This window comes from Tinamus guttatus, unplaced genomic scaffold (assembly GCF_059628265.1).
Source record: "Tinamus guttatus ecotype Peru unplaced genomic scaffold, ASM5962826v1 Tinamus_guttatus_pri_ptg000006l, whole genome shotgun sequence".
Taxonomy (NCBI): Eukaryota; Metazoa; Chordata; class Aves; order Tinamiformes; family Tinamidae; genus Tinamus; species Tinamus guttatus.
The window spans coordinates 1,688,178-1,707,840 of record NW_028288540.1 but is presented as its reverse complement, the minus strand read 5'-3'; the positions used below and the strand labels follow the sequence as shown (position 1 = coordinate 1,707,840).

The 19,663-nt window shown below is 38.4% G+C and overlaps 1 protein-coding gene across 1 annotated transcript in view; it reads left to right on the top strand.

The window, feature by feature from the left end:
• The window catches only part of PTPRN2 (protein tyrosine phosphatase receptor type N2), a 586,957-nt gene that overhangs the window by 375,730 nt on the left and 191,564 nt on the right, over window positions 1–19,663 (top strand). Inside the window, exon 12 of the mRNA XM_088521231.1 lies at window positions 1,055–1,119. Coding sequence (XP_088377357.1) covers window positions 1,055–1,119 — 65 coding nt within the window. The remainder of the gene's footprint in view (window positions 1–1,054; window positions 1,120–19,663) is intronic.

Below are 19,663 nucleotides of genomic sequence, written 5' to 3'. Positions count from 1 at the left end.
AAAAGGAAAGAAAAATATGTGAACCTTCATTATTTTACTGCAAGTTTACCATGTATAGTATATTCCAGCCTACTTGCTTCTTGTGCTTTCTTGGAGGACTTCATCCTTTAGCCAACTGAAATGGAGAAGCTGAGTCTAGCCCAGTTGTCCCTGTAATCACAGGCACCCCACATGGAGGGTGACTCATGCTATTAAAATACCCATCTCTTTCTTTGGCTACAGAGATAACCTGTATGACTAGCTTGGATTAGATAGTCATTAGACAAGGATAAAGCTAGGAATGTTTAATAAGGTTCTAAGGTTTAATTTCTACTTTAATAAATAGTTTAATAAATCATCAGGTGCCTTGTTTTCGGCCATGCCTCCATCAGTTTGCACGACAGTTTGGCAGTTGCATAGCCAAACTCTTCGCACCAGCAACAGAGTGACCTTACCCATAGGAACAACTGGGGAAGAATCTCTTCTTTGTGCTGTCCAAGCCTTGGTTGGACCTTGTTTTGTGAGCCTGTGCGCGCACACAGTCCAAAATTACGTGAAGATTATATGAAGAATTTAACTAAGGTATAAGTTTATGCACAGGAAAAATCTCAATTTTATAAAATGTTGTGTGTTGCACCCTGACATTGAGAGACAAATTATTTGCCTTATGTACTGGGTAGGATTGTATCATTATCTGGTATACATCCTATTACTGCTGTTGTAATGGTGAGGTGCTGTTGTGCTAACAAGACAAGGTCTTACTGAAGGAAAGATGGTGCGAATTCTTCTGGACCATTCTTGAAGCGAAGAGTGATGTAGTGCATACAGGGTAGCAGAACTGGTTTGGCTTTCTTTTTCCCAGAATAAAGAACAATTAATAACATACTCATGCATTCGAAAGCACCAAATAGCAGAGCTGCTATCAGGGAAATATCATCCATAGATCACATAACTAAGAATTGCAGTGAATTTATTGATTGAGAGTAGAATGAAGGTTGGTTGTTGTGTAAACATTGCAAAATCATGCATATTTCAGCTTTCTTCATAACTCTTACAATCTTAATTTCCCTTACAGCTATGAACAAGGAGAAGCTTGAAGAAACAACTGGACTGAAAATTCTGCAGACAGGCGTGGGGGAGGTAAGTGGCATGGAGACAATTTATACTCTCAAAATCATTTTATTTGGGGGTTCTTTTTTTTTTTTTTTTTTTTGCTTTCTTTTTTTTGTGTGTGAAATCCTGGAGCTCGTGAATGTTTGTGAGCTACCAGTTTGATAGTGCTAAAGGCCTTTTTATGATACAGTCGCATCTGTCAAAATACAATCTGCTGCACAAATAGCACTGCATCCCACAGAGAAAAAAATAACCATCCTTGTGAGGAAAGTGCAGCAAGCTTTAAGAAATGCAGTTTCTAGCTTTGTTGTATCACAGGAGCAAAATCCCCAAAGATGAGCATAGCAACTGAAGCTGTTGTATGATTCCCCTTGGTTTTGATGATGTACTATCTCATATAGATCAATGGAAGCTTAAATTTGGGATCTTCAGATGTTAGAGAGAATCTGTCAGTGAAAGACTTGCTTATTTCGGGTGTAACTTGAAATATAAATAAAACGTGTCTGTTATTATGGTGATATCACTAAGCAAAAACTCCACTAAGCAGTTCATCATTTATTAATAAAGATGATGCTATCTGCTAAGAACCTTGTATGAACTACAGTTGATTGCTAATTCTCGTGCTACTTTTGTGTACATAGTTTTGTTTTATTTTTTTCCTTTTCATTTAATAATTTTGCTAGTTTTGAATGCTTACAGCATTAGATAAATGCTTTTTTTTCTTGTTTTTATGTTATTCTCAGTACTAAGAATAATGAATGACTAGCTTGTAACTGAAAGAACTACCTTTTTTCTTCTACTACTACTGACTTTCATTTTTGATATTTCTCATTTTTTATCAGTTTATCAGAATAGGAGCTTATCTTGCCAAGATTTCTGAGGTTGTTTGATAATTTTATTCATGTTATTAAAAGAGTTAGTCCTAGAGAGGTAGCAACACTGAGATGTGCTCAGATTTTCAAGTTCAAAGTTGTAATAGTTTGATTTTGGAAACAAGCATAGCTAAGATCATCAGAAAATGAAAACCAGCCTTTCTTCTTACCAGCTACTGACTGAGCTGTATATTGAAGGGATGGATAGTGTGTCCTGAATTCTGAGAGTGGATATGCTCTCAGATTGTGGACTGACTTCAGACCAGCCTTAAACTTGCATCTGTGCTATTTCCAGCCCTGGTTTCCACAAAATGGCAGTGAACCAGGACTATGGCAAGCACCATGGAAGCCACATCCAGTACAATTTGACCCCTGGAAGGCAACGGGGCGTCTTGTGCTAATGAAGTGCTTCCGTGTATCTGTCTGATTCTAAATCTTCTGAAATCACTGAAAGGATACTAGCTGACTTCAAAGAGATTTAAATCAAAATCTCAGGTCCCTGCTTAACTTCAGACTTTTATCTTTAAAGGAATTATTATCTTATAATCTTTAAAGGAATTATCTTATCATGGTCATTGGAGAAAGAAAGCATTTCCAGATGTTTGAAATAGAAGTCAGGTGACAACCTGCTAAGTACTTCATTAATCCGAGTTGTAGTAACAGGGTTGTTGTAACCAGGGTAGTCCTAAGAATGTACTGCAGATAAAGCCTAGAGGAGTTCCTGGCTTTTTCAGACCAGCTAAATAAATATAATCAGGACAAATGGACAAGGCTAGCGTTCTCCCCGGCCTGGACCCTGCACTGGGTTTACTAGAAGTCATCATTTGTCACTGCAGAATTCACCTCTCATATATTTGTACCATCGTAGCTTTAAAAAAACCCTACTGCTTCAGCTTGGATTAATAAAGACTTTGACAGATGATTGTGTTTTACACTCTGCCAAATATGTATTCTTAGAAGGCAAAATGTGAAAATGAATTAACCAAAGGGAAGCAGACATCTGAGGCCTGAATATATTCTAGGTTACATTTGAGATATAGTGATCAACAGTGAAAAGAACCAAGTGGTTTGGAATATTAAAATGATGGAAAAGCATTTATTCAGCTGCTTATATATTTTGTTGGATGTGAATTCTCCCAGCTGTGTATGTCCCCTTTTAAAGTCTTATCCGTTATGACTGTGTACATAATGAATACATTTCTGTAGAGCCTTACCAGGTTACATGCTGTAACCAAGCTGCTTCTTTGTTGATAGGATATCAGATTAGGTTTATTTCAGGTTACATCTAACTATGTTAATCCAGTTTAGCAGTTCATTTTTGAGTCACCTTGGTGTATAACACCATTAAAATAACAGAAAGTACATATTCTACTAAAATGAAGGCACCTTTTATTGAATTAGGAGTTCTTCTGCTCAACACAGTGTGAATATAATTAGATGTAATGGTAACCATAAATCAAAGGCAAGATGCTCAAATCAAAAGTACTTAGAATAAAAAAAGACTTAGCATTTTTACTTTCAGATTGAGAAATGTGCTTTTGGTTGGACAGTAGATCAGATTCACGACTAAATTAATCTTCAGCTGCAGGGTTGTAAAATGGTAAGGATTGTTTGTGTATAGCAAATTTCCTATCTGAAATAACCCAAAAAGAATAACTTAGGTACAGGTGGTAAATGGAACAGCTGTAGCAAGCAGTGCAGGAACTGTTCTAAGATCAGCAATAATTTGCGTGCTACTCTGGACAGTGGAAACTGCTTTAGGTCAGGATGGCTGATTAATAACATTTATGCCTCAGAAAGAAACATGTAGATACCAGTGACTAATCAAGCACTAGGTGTGGCTGAAGGAAGTGGTTTCACTCTCTGTAGAGAAGGGAAATGCCTCTCAGGGCTCCTCAGTCTCTCTCAAGAATGGCATTTCAAAAGCAACAGCAGATGATAAAATTCACCCCATGCTTACTGAGCCATTCAGTCAAGTCTGAGGAGGGCTGCTGAATTCTTTCTATCCTGCTGCATAAACATGTGCTATATAGTCATTAATGACATGGATAATAGTCTGAAGTTTACCACAGTTACAATGCACTTGATCATCTTTTATGTCATGCAAAAGATTTCCACATCCTCAGTGCATTTTTTACATACAGCTAAGCTCAGCTGCATTTTGCCAAGGTAAAGTGAGACCAGGCACTATTTTAGCAAGATCAAAAATGAACTCCTATTCTGAAACATCAACAGATATTCATATTTCATGATGTTGGCTTGAAAAATTTCTACATTTCAAGGTTTGGATGATATAGTGCAAACTACTGCCTGAACCTTAGGTAAACAGAATTTCTTTTAGGTTTTTGTGGAATGACAGACCTTGCTGGTACTTCCACAGTGCACCTGTTCAGCATTTGCTGGCAGAATATTCAATAGTCCAGGGAGTTGAGAGTTGGAACAGAGTTTGATGTGCTGCATATCTCTCTAAAGGTGCTAATTATTTTGGCATCTATTTTATTTGTAAGGGTGCTGTTATACCAGAAATCCAGGTAGAACTCTACTGTAAAGAAAAACTGTCTGTATCGAAATCTTGAGCGTACTAGTACTGTATATCACATTTCTGCCACTGAAGCAATGATTATCAAGGCATTTATTTTCTGTTTGGAGTTCTCCAGCACCAGTTTCACAACTCTGAAACTCATATGTGTTAGCCCTTCAAGACTTTTTGGGTGGCTGTCATGCATGAAGTTTGTGCTACCCAAATTCATCATGTGCTTTTCACACCTGTCTGTTTATTCAGCAATCACGAAGAGACTTGGAGGTATTTGGGTCTGACCGCTCACAGATAAAATAAATCTCAGCAGTCCTGAGGTCATCTTCAGAAGTTAAGGAAGCTCCTCTAGCTGAGTATGAATGCTAGCATGACATTATTTCTGTGTATAATTTTCATCATACCGTAAAAAATACCATTCTAGTAAAAAGCCTGCAAAGCTAAGTAGCACTCGGCTAGGACCTGTAACTGTTTTCCAGGCACCCAATATGACAGGGACCTTGACTTTTACAAAGGTAGAAGTTGAAATTACTGCTCTTCATAGCCAAGCACAAGATATCAGGGTCAACATTTGATCAAATTTGAATTTTTTAATTCACCTAGCCTTAATATCATTAAAAAAGCAGTGAAAGAATTTGGAAACCTGATTATGAGGACTATGCCTGACTCCTGCTGAGCTGTGGATCCAGCGTGGTCCAGACCTCCAGTCCTACACAGAGGCAAGTGCCCATCTAGCCTCATCCTCAGGAGTTTCTCCCCAGCTTATGGGAGCTCAGAAGGTACCAAGAACCATGACCCGGAACAGAAGGAACTGGTTAACTCAGAATTCCTTCTAAATGCTTTCACAATTCTTTTAACATTTTCACATTTTCTTTTCCCTTAAGCAGTTTTGAATTATTATAACAGCTCAGTGCTTTGTAGTTCAATTCCAAGCTGAACTCAACAGTGACCAGAGCTGTTCAGATTCAATTTCAGTCCAGCTCCAGTTTAAGAAAATTTCAAATGATAGCACAAATTAGGTTACAATGAAATGGAAAAATAACTGTTTAAGCCACTTTTTGGTTTAAATTTGTTTTCAACAACCATTTTCAAAATAAGAGGTCAGGTGCTTCAGTGACTCAAGAAAGCATAATGATTCAAATCTGTTTTCTGGGCTAAGATGCTGTGATTTGAATTATAAATAATGTCCAAATCAAGGCCTGAAACAAACCCAGCACTTCTCTTTCCTGAACTGGTAAAACAGCACCAGCCATGGAATTCATTATTTTAAATTAACTCTTCCAATTTCTGAGCAGAGCTGCACAAAATGCACTCATCACTCAAATTTTAACATTGTAGGATTTGAATCATATTTCTGGTATTATGACAGACATAAGAAGTGGAATAGATTTCCAAACCAAGTAGAAATAACTAAATCAAAATATATGTGAAATGAACACTTTTCTGTATAGCTAGATGTTCTAAAATAGAGCAGTGATATTTTGACACTCTTCAGAGGATTCTCAGTTATAGATATTTTGATAGGTGTAGAATTATGTTGACATTGCATAAAGTAGTGTTATTACAATAAAGAAAAGGAGTCTGTATTTAAAAATTCTAGTGGAACTAGAGGACATGGTAAGACACGTTCCAATGATGTGAAAGATTCTTTGAGGCAGGAGTCAGATTTCTAAATTATCATGAGCCTTATTGTTGTCAGATTTTGTCATCAATATCTATGCTTCCAGATTTGACCTAGAGTGGTATCAGAATCCATAAAAAATAGAAGTTTGTATAAAACGTGACAAATCATTTGCTACTGCTGAAAAATAAAATGTCAGCTTCTCTTCTGATTTCCTCTGACTGCTCAGTAGAGTTGCTAAGGGTTGGCTTTTGGTTTGTAAAGCCCAAATTAGCCTGGGACCCACACCAGCTGGCTTTCCTACGGTGACAATCAACATTTTTTTTCTGATCTGGAGCACATATTGTACCCAGAGGTGAATGGGAATACAAGGAGATGCTGCACTTACTTAAACAAGATTGTTTGTATCCTGATAGCAGTGTGGCCACAGCAGCTGTGTGTGCCTTGGTGCTCACGTTTTAGCCGGAGTCACGGGTAGATTTTCCACCACCCGTTGAGCATTCCTGCTGTGGCTGAGCTGTTAAGAGAACTGCTCAAGCTGGAGCTCTCTCTGTACTTTAAGACCAGCCTTCTGAGACTAGCAGGAACCACAGACAGCATTTCCTACAAGTTTGGCTTCACCATCTCTTTTGCTATAAAATTATAGTTTAAAGCTCAATAAATCACATTATTTTATCCTTGTTACTTGAGAATTCACAGAATCACAGAATTGAGGCAGGTTGAGGCAGGGAGGAGCCTCTGCAGTTCCTCTAGTCCAATCCCCTGGCTCAAGCAGAGTCACCTAAAGCACATTGCCCAGGATTATGTCCAGGCAGCTCTTGAATATCTCCAAGGAAGGAGATTCCACAACCTCTGCACAACCTATTCCTGCACTCTGTCACCCTCACAGTAAAGAAGTTTCTCCTTATGTTCAGACAGGACTTCTGTGTTTCAGTTTGTGGCCATTGCCTCTCATCCAGGCACTGGGTACCCCTGAAAAGGGTATGGCCCTGTCCCCTCTGCACCCTCCTTTTAGCCGTTTATACATGTTCAGAACATTCCACCTCAGTCTGCTCCAGGTTGAACAGTTCCAGCTCTCTGAGCTTGTTCCTTTACATGACAGATGCTTTAGTCCATTATCTTTGCAGCCCTTCACTGAAGTCATTCTAGTAGCTCCATGTCTCTCGGGTATTGGCGATCCCAGAACTGGACACAGTACTTTGGATGTGGCCTCACCAGGGCTCAGTAGAGGAGGATGATCACCTCCCTCGACCTGCTGGCAATGCTCTTCCTAATGCAACTCAGGATTGGCCTTCCTGGCCACAAGGGCACATTGCTGGCTCATGGCCAACTTGTTGTCCACCAAGAGCCCTGGGGCCTTCTCCAGAGAGCTGCTTTCCAACAGGTCAGCCCCCAGTCTGGGGGCTCCCCATGGAACTTATGAGCTTCATAAGGTTCCTCTCTGCCCAATAGTGACTGGAGATCTTACCACTGGCTCCTTGCTGATTGGCATGGCTGCCTCAATTAGCAGCTGTAGGGAGCGTTCCAAGAGCACTGCACTTTGGAGCAAAATACATTACTACTGACAACGAATGCTTCAAGTCAGGCAGGTTCTTCGCTTTAAGACATGTAACTTAAAGGCTACTTATGCTAATAAGATAAAAGATAACCAAATAAAAGACAATATATTTTTAAGAGTACAGTCCTAGAAATATTCTTATTGTGGCACAGCGAAGGTCACACTTGGAACCCTTACAAATAAAGTAATATATTTAAGTAGAATAAAAGTGATAATATACTTCTTTTTATTCTGTCTTACCAACAGTGAATAAAATACCCCACCACCCCATTGTGGGTACACATGTATGCTGAAGTGGGACTGGGCAGAAGTTGGTCATATAGTACGGCTTTAACAGCTTTAAGGAAAAAACTAAATAGAACATTAATTTATCTAAAGAGAATGATGAAGCTCGATGACTCATTTATTTAAGATCTTGTATGTTTTTGCAAAACACATCTTAGCTAATATTTAGAGATAATGTTAATGTTATTTATTAACTATTCATAATTGCATATAGCCCACTAGAGGGCTGCTTTTCAAAGAAAAATTGCATCCAGATTTTGGGTAAAAGGCAAAAGAAAAAGACAAAAAATAAAAGCAAATAAAAATATATATTATTTTACAGCGTAATTTTGTCACATAAGTTCTGTGATTGCATGTTCCAGAAGATTTTAAAGATTTTCTTAATCCAGAAGATTTTAAAGCAATACACCTCATAACTCTGATTCTGCAAACTTTTAAAATACACTTAGCTTTAAGTATGTACTTACCACATAGGCTACTGAGCATGGGAGAGTTAAACAGGTAGCTCACTGCCAGTGAGACTGTCTGCTGTCACGTATCGCAGCCTCTCTGGCTGTGCAAGGGCAAAGTTCCAATGTTTATCCCTTATATTTGATTTGAATATTGCATAGCAGAGGTATTTTGACATCTGAATGACAGGTCACAGCTTCAGTCTGGAAATCAGGTGTCAGTAGTAATTTCTTTCCTTGTGCTCTGATCATGACAACGCCCTCCACCTTCCTTACAAATTTGGAGAGAATAAGACAGGAAAATGAGGAGATTACAATGCTAAGAAATATAAAACAAACGCGATTTTCAGAGACAACTATCAGGGTATATTGATTTATGTTTTCTGCCTGAAACATTGTAAAAAGCACAAATATTCAAGTGTCACGTCGGTTCATGAATTCCTTTACAGTAGCGCTCTGTGATTTAAAGGAGCAGAAGTGCCAAGTGATGTGGCAGTTGCTATGGCAACTACAGCAATGCAATTTTTATTCAGTATCATGTAAAATGAAACAAGATGCGCTCTGCCTTGTGGCTCCAGGAACTTAGGCATCCTCCCAGTGTTGTTTCTTTTTGTCCTTTTTAACATTGTTCCGTTAAAGAAAAGTAGCATGTGTTTGTTTTAAGGATTTGCCATGATTTTGAGCCATGTGGGACCATTTTTTATAAAACAAAAATTCCCTTAAAAAAATTATAGATCTGTAAAGAAAATACGTTTAGAGGGTACCATTGACTAGTGCTGTACGTTGCAGTAAACTGCAACGTAATTCTGCTTGAAAATAATGTTATTCTCTATCCTATGATTTGTCAGCCTGCATTTTATATATTCCAATACATATATTACTATATGGAAGATCTTCACAGAGGAATATGTGGTTGTTTGTACTAGATCAACTTATTGATTCATGAAATTCAGCACCTTCATCCATACCCTCACACCCACAGACCTTCAGCCCCGTGCTAACTAGTGCTCTTCTAGACATTTTTTGTCTACATGAGTCTAGGTAAGATCGGGGCAAGGGACCATTCCCATCAGGCCACCTGAATTTGGGAGAATCCAAACTAGGGTCTGCGCTTTCCTTGTTGTTACAGTAGCAGTGACTCAGCCCTTTCCTTTTTTCCTGTCTAAATACAGTGAGAATCACTCCATGTATTGTGGGGTTGTGTTGTACCAGGCTGCAAAACTCAACATCTGATCTGTTTCCCATGAAACCCAAAGATTGGTAGCACAGCATATTCTCATTCTTCCAGCCCAAGACTGTTTTCCACTTGTTCTTGCTCTGTGTTCATGCACAGAGGCAACACGGTTTTGGTGCTGCTCTATGCGCGCTGTGCTGCTGTGTTTCACTGCAGCATCTCTTGGAAGGCTCAGGGCTTTATGTACTACACATGTTAAAAGGTGTTTTCATCAGAATATTTTTAAAAAGGTTCTAAATATAAACATGAGACTTCCTCATTAAATTTACTTTGTAGAAGCTCCATCGTGTTTCAGTTTCCTTTGTATCCAGCAAGTTTTTTACTGATGACAGATTTGGCTTGAAAGATGTTTGAGTTGCTTTGACTAAGTGTACTTTCAGTTCAGGTTTCCTTTGGCTTATATCAAAGGTTTTTTTTTTTTTTTTTTGTTCTGTTTTTTGTGGAATCACAAACTTAGTGAAGTAAAAGAGCTTCTTCTGTAGAAGCAGTATGCGATGTAATGCCTCATCAACTGCAGAGTATCACAGATCTATCCATTTTCACTTTGGTAGATGTGCATAATTCGGATTGACACTACTGAATATTATACCAAAATATCAAGGAGATATTTTATCCCTTATAGTTGTTTACTTCCCTTGAGCTCCAGCAAAATATCCTTTGTTATAAGTGAAGAATTATACATATCTAGCTATTGCACACCAAACGCTATGCAAACAGGCTGTGAGTACAGCATTTTGGGATGCATGAAAACAGGTCTTGGGTCAATATGGTTGCTTTTAGCATGCTAGGTAGATCTATCATAGCACAATTTTTCAATGGAAGCTGCAGATGTCTAGTGCTTGAGTATCAGCACCTGTGACAAGGAAAGGGACGTGATTCTGTGCTAGGGAGAACAACTGAGTCCATTAATGCCTGAAGGTTATTGATGCTGACAACAGCTCAGTGTGCATTTTGCCATTGCAAAGGGGTGTCATTTTGCAAACTATTTCTCTCTCTGGCTCTTTACCTTTAGCAGGTAATGACTTTTATTTTATAAATGTTAGTGCTGTTTTTATGATACTGATTTCACCTGATTGTCAAACTCTTAATTTAAAGATATTCACTAAGTGAATGCAAACAAATTCTGGTCCTCAAAGCTCTGCACATACACAATGTTTGAATTTTAATTTCCAGTCCATCTTAGATTATGGTGATGAAAAACAATATTTAATCCCTCGTTAACACATGAATAAGCGGAAACTGTCATTTTCCACCGAACAATAACGGGATTATCTCAAGAACTGTCAGTTTATGTGAAAACATTATGTTGCCCAAATTTTCATAAAAATTAGCAGTGGGTAATATTCAAGATCAGAGCAATGGAAAGAGGGAAATCTGCATTCATGGTAATAAATATTCATATTTGTCTGCTCAGGAGATGAAAATCTAATCAAGGGGCTATTGATGCGCTGGCTCTTTTTTTTTTTTTTTTTTTAAACCAAGATGTTTCATCTAAATTGGGTTTGATATGGAAATTAGTCTCACTCCAAGTCCTCCAGGCCATGAGCATGCTGGGATAACACTGGAGGTGTCCGGTACATCAGATGTTGCTGCTGGCATCTGCTGCCATAGACAACAAACACAATAAAATAAAATAAAAAATTGACAACATCTCAAGGGTCAACCTCCCAGTGGCTTAGGGTGTTTTTTTTTTTTCCTTAAACATTTTAATTTTATCCCAGTTAAATCCTCAGTACTGCAGGGTTAAAATTGTCAGCATTTTTTGCTTTTGTTGACAATTACCATAAATCAGAAGACACTCTGCATGAAGCTTAATGAAATATGTATGATCTAAAAATGGGAAGAAGATAAGTGCAGTACGTTGCTTTAGGGTTTTGTGTGGGTATCTATGTATCTGTGTGTGCATATGCACAACCTGAAGAGCGAACCTTTCTGTCTATTTTATGTACTGTGCACTGAATGGAAGAGCAATTAGAAACTGGAGGACAAAATAGGTTCTTTACAGTAAGAAACATATTTCATAGATAAATTGTATCATAGTTTATCCAAAAAGTAAGTAGTGTATTTTCTAGGTCATTTAAAATATTCTTTTAAAATGTTTATCTTCTATTCTATTAAAATCTTTTTGTTGTTGTTGTTAATATATTATCTGTTGACATAAGTATGAAAACCTACTTCTCCAGCATGACCTCTGAAAAGAAATATTAGCCTTGACATACTTATTTTTATTATTAATACTCTATAGCAAGCAGATGCTGAGTTTCAAAACTATATTCTAAACAAGGAAACTCAGTAATTGTCTATTATCTCTTGTTTTTCCTTGTACTTCTAATGACCTAATTTTTTAATGAGCTCTATAAATGATGTTACAAATCGCTCTGTATAGCGGGACACCCTTTTTTGTTGGAGGGTGTTGTTTTCTTAGGTCTATTTAGGAGAGCTGTGAATGCTACAGGACACTAGAAAATATTATCTGGTTACCGAATCACTGTAGCACAAGTATTTGGGTGACTCGGTCCAACTCCAAATACTATTTCTGAGTTTAGTTAATTCCTGGAAAGTTATCCTACAAAAGGTATCCTTTCTACATCTGTAACTGGATGATAGTCATATCAGCATTCACCTGTATTGCTGGTAGCATGAAAGCGAGAAAAGAAAAGAGGTAGAAAAACAGGAAATGTTCTGAGAGAAAGGGCATTCTTATTAACCAGAAAAAGATAATAATAATAGATATAATATAATAAAAATACTGAAATTATTATTGTTGCAAATATTACAAATATTGTTGGGATGGTTGCAAATTGAAGTATGAAGGTACTGCTTCTAAAGTTTCAGTGTTCCACTAATTGTGCAGCAAATTATTGATAGGTGAGTGCAAGCAGCCTGCAGAGTGTGGTGTGCATGTACTCTGGCAGACCTGCTATCTTTTACTGTACAATCTGTGCTGGCATCTTTGTCCGAAATGTTTTCCAGAGACTTTGTATTCCTAATCAAGTCCTTTGCCAAGCTTAAAAAAAAAAAAAGGAAAGAAAATCATGTGGCATATGTAGCAGATGGATGTTCAGCAGTAGCATACAGGTGTCTGACATGCAGGTGTTTTCACTTTCTCTTTGCCAGATAGCTGCAGTGGTTAGATATTTTCTAGGAAATCCCTTTATTTTTTCCTACAAGAAAGAGTTGCACCTTCTTCCAGTGCAACTTGACCCAGCTAGATCTACATAAACTAATATTAATGGCCTCTCCTATGTCCTACCCATCTGACTAGAGCAGTGCTTAGAACAGAACCTGCTCTTCTCTCTTTACCTTTCCCCAAATTACTAAACTGGTTCTGCTGAGTTCAGCTGAGCAGAGGAGCTGTTCAACTGGGATTAGGCAGTACCACCTCATGCCTGTGCTTCTTTTTTTATGTTACCTTCTTAAAAGTTTTACTGTTAATTTTAGTGTAGATAATACTTATTTAGTCATGGAGGAAACTAAGAATTCTACATCTATAAGTGAGTAACTGGCTGCAATAGATGGACAATTTAGGGGAAAAAATCAAATTATTTATACTTTCTTCTACTAAAATTCTGATTAGAATTTGACTCAAGTAGAGTGATGAAGATGCCATTGATTAGAAACTCATTAAGCAGTAGCACATATCAATGTAGCTTTTGAAGTAAAGCAGCACAATGCTGTTTATAAATAATATAACCAATACAGTGGTGAGGACTCGCAGCACTAATCTCTGTAACCTATTTTACCTCCTCAAGGTCGTATGTACTAAGTGCAATTCTTGCATAATGGAGAGACTTGGAGCTCAGCTCCACTTTCCCTGTCCCATCGCCTTCTGACGCAGCTTCTCTTGGCTCACTGGGTACCTTCCCACACAGAGTGAAAGAAAAACTGCCTTCGAGGGATTATAGAAAATCACTCCAAATGGAAAAGAAAGGGAATAAAAGGCATTATTATCCTTACTTTAGAAGGAAGTATCTAAGTTATAATGATATCAAGTGAAGTTGCCCAAACTTGAAGTGTGTGAGAAATTTGGTGTTGGATCCCATGCCCAATCCAGTGCCTGAAGCAGAAAGTTGCCTTTCCCATCCATTAGTATGCAATTCCAGGAACATCAGGATGAAAGCTTATCTTCAGACTTAGCTTAACAAAATGCTTTAATAATCCTAGCTACGAAATGCAAGCAACCAATCCTGGAGCTTACAATAGGAGAGGAAGAGGCTGCAGTATAGTATGGCATGTAAATTACATGCAAAGTATATTCACATGCAAATTTGAATGCTGAAAGGAAAATCATTCTTTTCTAAACCAGGGAAGACAAGTTTTCACTCATATAAGCCAGAATCTTTCAATATTTTTTTCTAACAAATTGACAGAATTTGACAAAATTCTTTGCTAGTACCAAGTAGGCAAAAATAATAGAAGGTCTTTTGGATAATTAAGATCTTATAGTCATATCATAATAAAAATAAGTCATTAGTGAATAAAATTTTGAATTTGCATTATAAAATTTTGGTATGTAGGCTTTAACAGTCAAGGCCTGGAGCAGATCCAAGTGTTATCTGTGATCTTGTTGATCAGTAACTTTCACAGTGGTTAATACCATATTGCTATTGCTATTTTCTATTCATTAGCCAATAAGGTTATGTACCTCTGTCTACTGTCATAGTGAACCTGAGAAACATTTACGGGTGGTTATAAAAACCACCCATGCTTCCAGGTTATTTTCCTGGAGCATGACAAGGTACACTTGGGTGTCCTTCCAGCTAGCCAGCAGTGCAATGTTGTTGTTAAGCATATTTTTTCCAGGTGATACAAGACAATACGGAGTTGTAGTAGCTATGGCTGCTGTCTTGTCTCTATTTTATCTTTTTCATTTTGAGCTTGAGTTCTTTGCCAGACTAATAGCCTATGGCAATGGGCTGGGGAAATGAAACTTTCACTAAGATTAGGAAATGTGCAGAAAACAATGTGTGAAATCCTCATCTGACAAGGCTGAACAGACGGGTGAGGGCACAGAGACAGTTTGTGAAGTGAAACCATATTTGTACCCAATGTGTCTAGAAAAAACCTCTAACAACCGAAGTAGCAGAGGATCCTGCCCAGGAGACAACAGAGTGACATCCTCATTATTCCGCTGTGTGACTACAGGAGGTGTGCAGTTTATTCTGCCCTTTTCAATTACTGGCAGCTTATATTAATTTATGGTGGCGGAGTGATGTGTGTGTTGTGCTCTGGGGTGATTATCCTTGTGAGACTGTAAGTTCAACAGTTGTCAGGCAATTTGGAGTTGCAGACTGGCAATTTTCATAATTTAATCTCAGGAAATAAACAAAATATGGCAACTTGATACATTTCAAGGCAATTAAATTTCCGATGAAATTTCTGCTTCGTCCTGGGGACTCCCAAGTTTGCTCAGCCAAATTGCCTGCTGACATATTAGAAATGTGAATAATCTCCAAAAACAGGAGGAAAGCAACCACCCTTATCTATTCAGTGGCACAATGATATATTGTATTGGCGCGTGCCCTTTATCTAAAACATGGTCTTAGAAGCCTGCCATCAGAGCACGCGCCAGAAGAGAAGCTTGGTCATTAAGACTGAGGAAAATTGTGTCATCTGTGGCTTTTCTAGCTCTGGAAAGGTGGAACCACAGAATTCCTCTCTTGTAAGATGACTTATTTGCAGTGTATGAATTCAGCACTCCTACCCATTTCCTTTAGGATGCAAAGTTTTCAGAGCAAAATCTCTTCCATGCCACATGCAGTTTCTGGTGTCTTTATTATTAATTAGAATTATATGGCACCTACAGGGACCCACCAGGATGGCTTCTTGCGTGCTAAATACCTGACAGATTAGCAAACACTTGGAGTTTTCCTGGATCTTTCTTCCTGAGAAAATGATTGATATGTATAGATATAAGATATTTCTTTGGTAAAATCCTACCTATTTTCAGAAATTGTACAGGAAGGCTGCTTCACGAAACACAATAGGAGTAGGCAATCACAGGCACCCAATTTCCAGGCTCACAGCTTGTAGGACTCTCTCTGAGATTTTACAAAGCCTTAAAAACAGTGTAAACATGGCACAAGACAGGCTCTGAGTTTCCAAGATCTCCCTGCACGCTTTCCTGCTCCAGTAAGATCTGAAGCCACTGATGAGAAAAATCTATTAATAACTACCCTCGTGTCCCAAAACTCAGGCTGCACAGACACTTCACTGAAGCATCAGTGGCAGGAGTGTAGTCAGTTGAGCTTTATAATTAGGAGTCCGGCTATAGAAGGAACTGCTTTCTGTTTCCCACCATTGATTACCAAGAAAACCAAATGCTGGGGCTGCTTAGTTAAATGGGATAGATGCAGGCTCTAAGTCTATAAGCTAAGATTTTATAGGTTGGATCGCCATTTGATTTGAGGTTGTTGAGATGATTCTGCAATATAAATAACAAGGTAAATAGGAGATCTGCCTGCAATCTGCAATGCTGGCTGAAGATGTGAATGGTATAAATCATATCATCAGGCTGTTTTTGCCTGATAAGCCTATCCTGGGATTCCCCAAGTGTGATCTTGGGCCACTTCACAGCATCACAGAATGGTTGAGGTTGGAAGGGACCTCTAGAGATCATCTAGTCCAACCCCCTGCTCAAGCAGGGACACCCAGAGCATGTGGCACAGGGTCACGTCCAGGCAGGTTTTGAAGATCTCTGGAGAAGGAGACTCCACACGTGTGGTCTTCTTCGACAGACCATCTGAACATTAAGGCTGAGGCAGCCAAAGGCCTTTTCCTGCTGTTTTAACACTGGCATTTGTGAGTGCACAAAGCTGAAGCAGTCAAATAAACAAATCCCAAAGTTCTTCTCACTCTCCTATGCTTCTGGTTGGTGACAAGAGGCCATCACTAGGCCTGTTCTAGTTTCCATCCAGGATACTTGGCTGATGCTGACTTCTTGAAGTGAGGCTAGAAAGGTATTCTGCTATGGGCAGAACCTTTCTCTGGGAGGAGGAGGTTAGGCGTTGAGTATGATGGTGATGGCTGGTTTTGATCGGGGCCATGATGCTCTGGACCAAGCTGAACCTTGATAACTGGACTCAAAAATTAAGCCACCTCGTAAGGCAGACCTTTGAGACCTGTTAGCCTATGCAGTGAATATTCTGTAATCTAGACTAGTTTCATAGTTAATCCCACTGGACAAAAAGTATCTGCTAGTAACCTCATAGCCTCTCTTCACAGGAAACAAATTCCAAAATAATGACTTCTGAAATATGAAAGACAATAAAGATATCTTTTCTAAAAAAAAGATTGTGTTGAAAACTGGCATGAAGGTGACCATGCTGACAGGGCACTTTGCAAAAAAACAAGAAGGTGTCTGTTGTAACTAGAGGAGGCTTCCTTCTTTTCTTTTCCTTTTTACTTTGTGTTAAAGATGTATGACTTCCCAGTCAGCGCAGCTTGCAATGCGTCTTTGTTTTCCAAATTAGAAAAACAAAACAAGCTGTTTCTCAATATAGTTGTCGGGCAGTTTGTTGCATCAAGCTGTGAGCAATGTATGGCAGCAAAAGAGCCCTGGCTGGTGCCAGCAGAGGAGATTTCTGATTGGGATACAAAAATAGTCATGCCACTTGTAGTGTATGCAAACAACTGTGTTTCTCTTCAGGTAATGTCAGAAACCCCTGGTGTGCCCCCAAACTTCAAAATACCTCACAAGAAAAATGTAATAATGTTGTTCTCTCTTATTTTGTTCTTTCTTTCATTGCTTTCTCACCCTTTCTTTGGGGTTGATAGGTGGTCTCATGTAGAGGACAGAGTGCTATACCATGAAAAAAAATGTCCTGTTTCAAATTTGTACCTACAGATAAAGCAATCTCCATATAAAGTGACACACACAGAAGCTAAGACTGGGCTCTGATCACATCAACCTCATGGCAGTTGAACAGAAAGAGAAGTCATAGGTCTTTGGATCAACCAGAAGAGGGAGAGAGACAACCCAAAACTCATAAACTTAGAATCACAGAATCCCAGAACGGTCAAGGTTAGAAGGGACCTTTGGAGATCATGTCCAACCGCTCCCTGCACAAGCAGGGACACCTAGAGCACATTGCACAGCATCGCGTCCAGGCAGGTTTGGAAGATCTCCAGAAAAGGAGACTCCGCAACCTCCTTGGGCAGCCTGTTCCAGGGCTCCGTACCCTCACAGTCAAGAAGTTTTTCCACAAATTCAAGCAGAACTTCCTATATTTGTGGTCATTGAATCTTGTCCTAAAATAGGACAAATAGAATAGTGAAATGGCTTTGAATTTAGCTTCATCTTAAATATTTAAATGATTTGCTTAAGAATGCCTGATTTTTGAGGGCAAGAAATAAAAATAAAATCCATTACTAAAGATACAGAATGTCTATTTGTGAAAATAGTTTGCATAACATATATCTACTAGATGCTAGAAAGTTGGGTAGAAATCAAATATTTTTTATTCTGCCACCAGTCTCCATGTTGTTCTTGACATTCTTGGGATGTCTTTTTCCTTTTGATTTTTTTTTGTTTTATTATATTTTTATTAAGAACAAGCGAGGCAGTAAGATATTTCCTTGAAAACTGTTTACTGAATTAACATGGCATTATATTGAGTCCTTACTGGTGAGATAAAATCAAGGAAAATATCTCAAATAGAATTGAATTTCAAGTTTCTGTCAAATACATAGCTGTAGTAGTGTGCTATAGAGAGAGAAAAAAAAAGTAAAATGGTAGCACTGTTCCTCATTGGAACATTGTTCCTCATTTTATATAATATCATATACAAAATATATCAGTCTGAGAACTCAGGATTCCAGTGTGCAGTGTTGCTATATCAAGGGCCGATTAACCCATTGAAAAAGCAGCAAATGTGTACTTCAGTAATTGCATTTTTTTAAGTCTGTCGACTAAAGTGTAGGCTTTGTCTGTCTACACACAGTGTAGTCAGCATTTATCTCCTGCAAGATCAGTCAAAACAGAACTCCTATGTAATCAGATTGACTCAGAGATGTTTTTGGTGGTGGTGGTAGCGGTGGAGGGAATCACTTCTCTTTTAATTCTCAGGCAGTCAATGTGTGTGTCTTATCAGGAGTTACCTAGCAACTATATGCTGTGATTAGTTGAAGTATAGTGATTAGTTAATAGTGTGTGACTTCACAGGTTACAGTTTGTACAATCATATACAAGTATTTAGCATTTGATTTCTTCTGAAAAGCTCCTTCTCACACACAAATGAATAATGTTAGGTCAGATCATGACTGTTGCTTATCTCTCTAGTATATAGTTACCAGTAAGTGCTTTCTTTCCTCCACCTTCCCCATATTTTCTGTTTTCCGGGCGATTGCTACAATTTAAGCACATTAACAAGACAAAATTGTGGAGTCTTGAAAAAGAGACCAATGCAATTTCTGGAAAATTGTTTATATTTTAAATTTTACCTGGAAATTGCATAAAGTAGTGACCGTCCACTTGTTCCATTTTATATGAGGACAGTGCAAGAGGAAAGCCCATTTAGATTTAGCAAGGTTATAGCAGAGCATTCATGACCTACCTTTTACAGTCTTTGAAACATGGTATAAATGCAAGGCAACTGCCACATGTTTAGCTGAGCTATTTGGCAGCGCTGGGATGGAGCTCTTCAGGCAGGATTTTCATCAGAATTTCTATATTTTATAGTTCCATCCTAAAAAAAAAAAAATATGCAGTTTTCTTTTCTGATCATGCGTTGTTTGCAAAGATCTTTTAATTTTGTACTGACAAGGAAGGGCTGTTTGGAGATTGAAAGTTGGAGGCAGCCTTGACTGTAGTGACTGTGAGATGGTGGGGCTCAGGATCCTGCAAGGAGGAGGCAAAGCAAAAAGTATGGCCACAATACTGGATTTTGGGAGAGCAAACTTTGGCCTCTTCAGGGACCTTCTTGGAAAAATCCCATAGGGTATGTGCCTAGAAGAAAGAGGAGACTAAGAGAGCTGGTCCATATTCAAGAATTGCTTCCTCAAAGCTGAAGAGGGCAGAA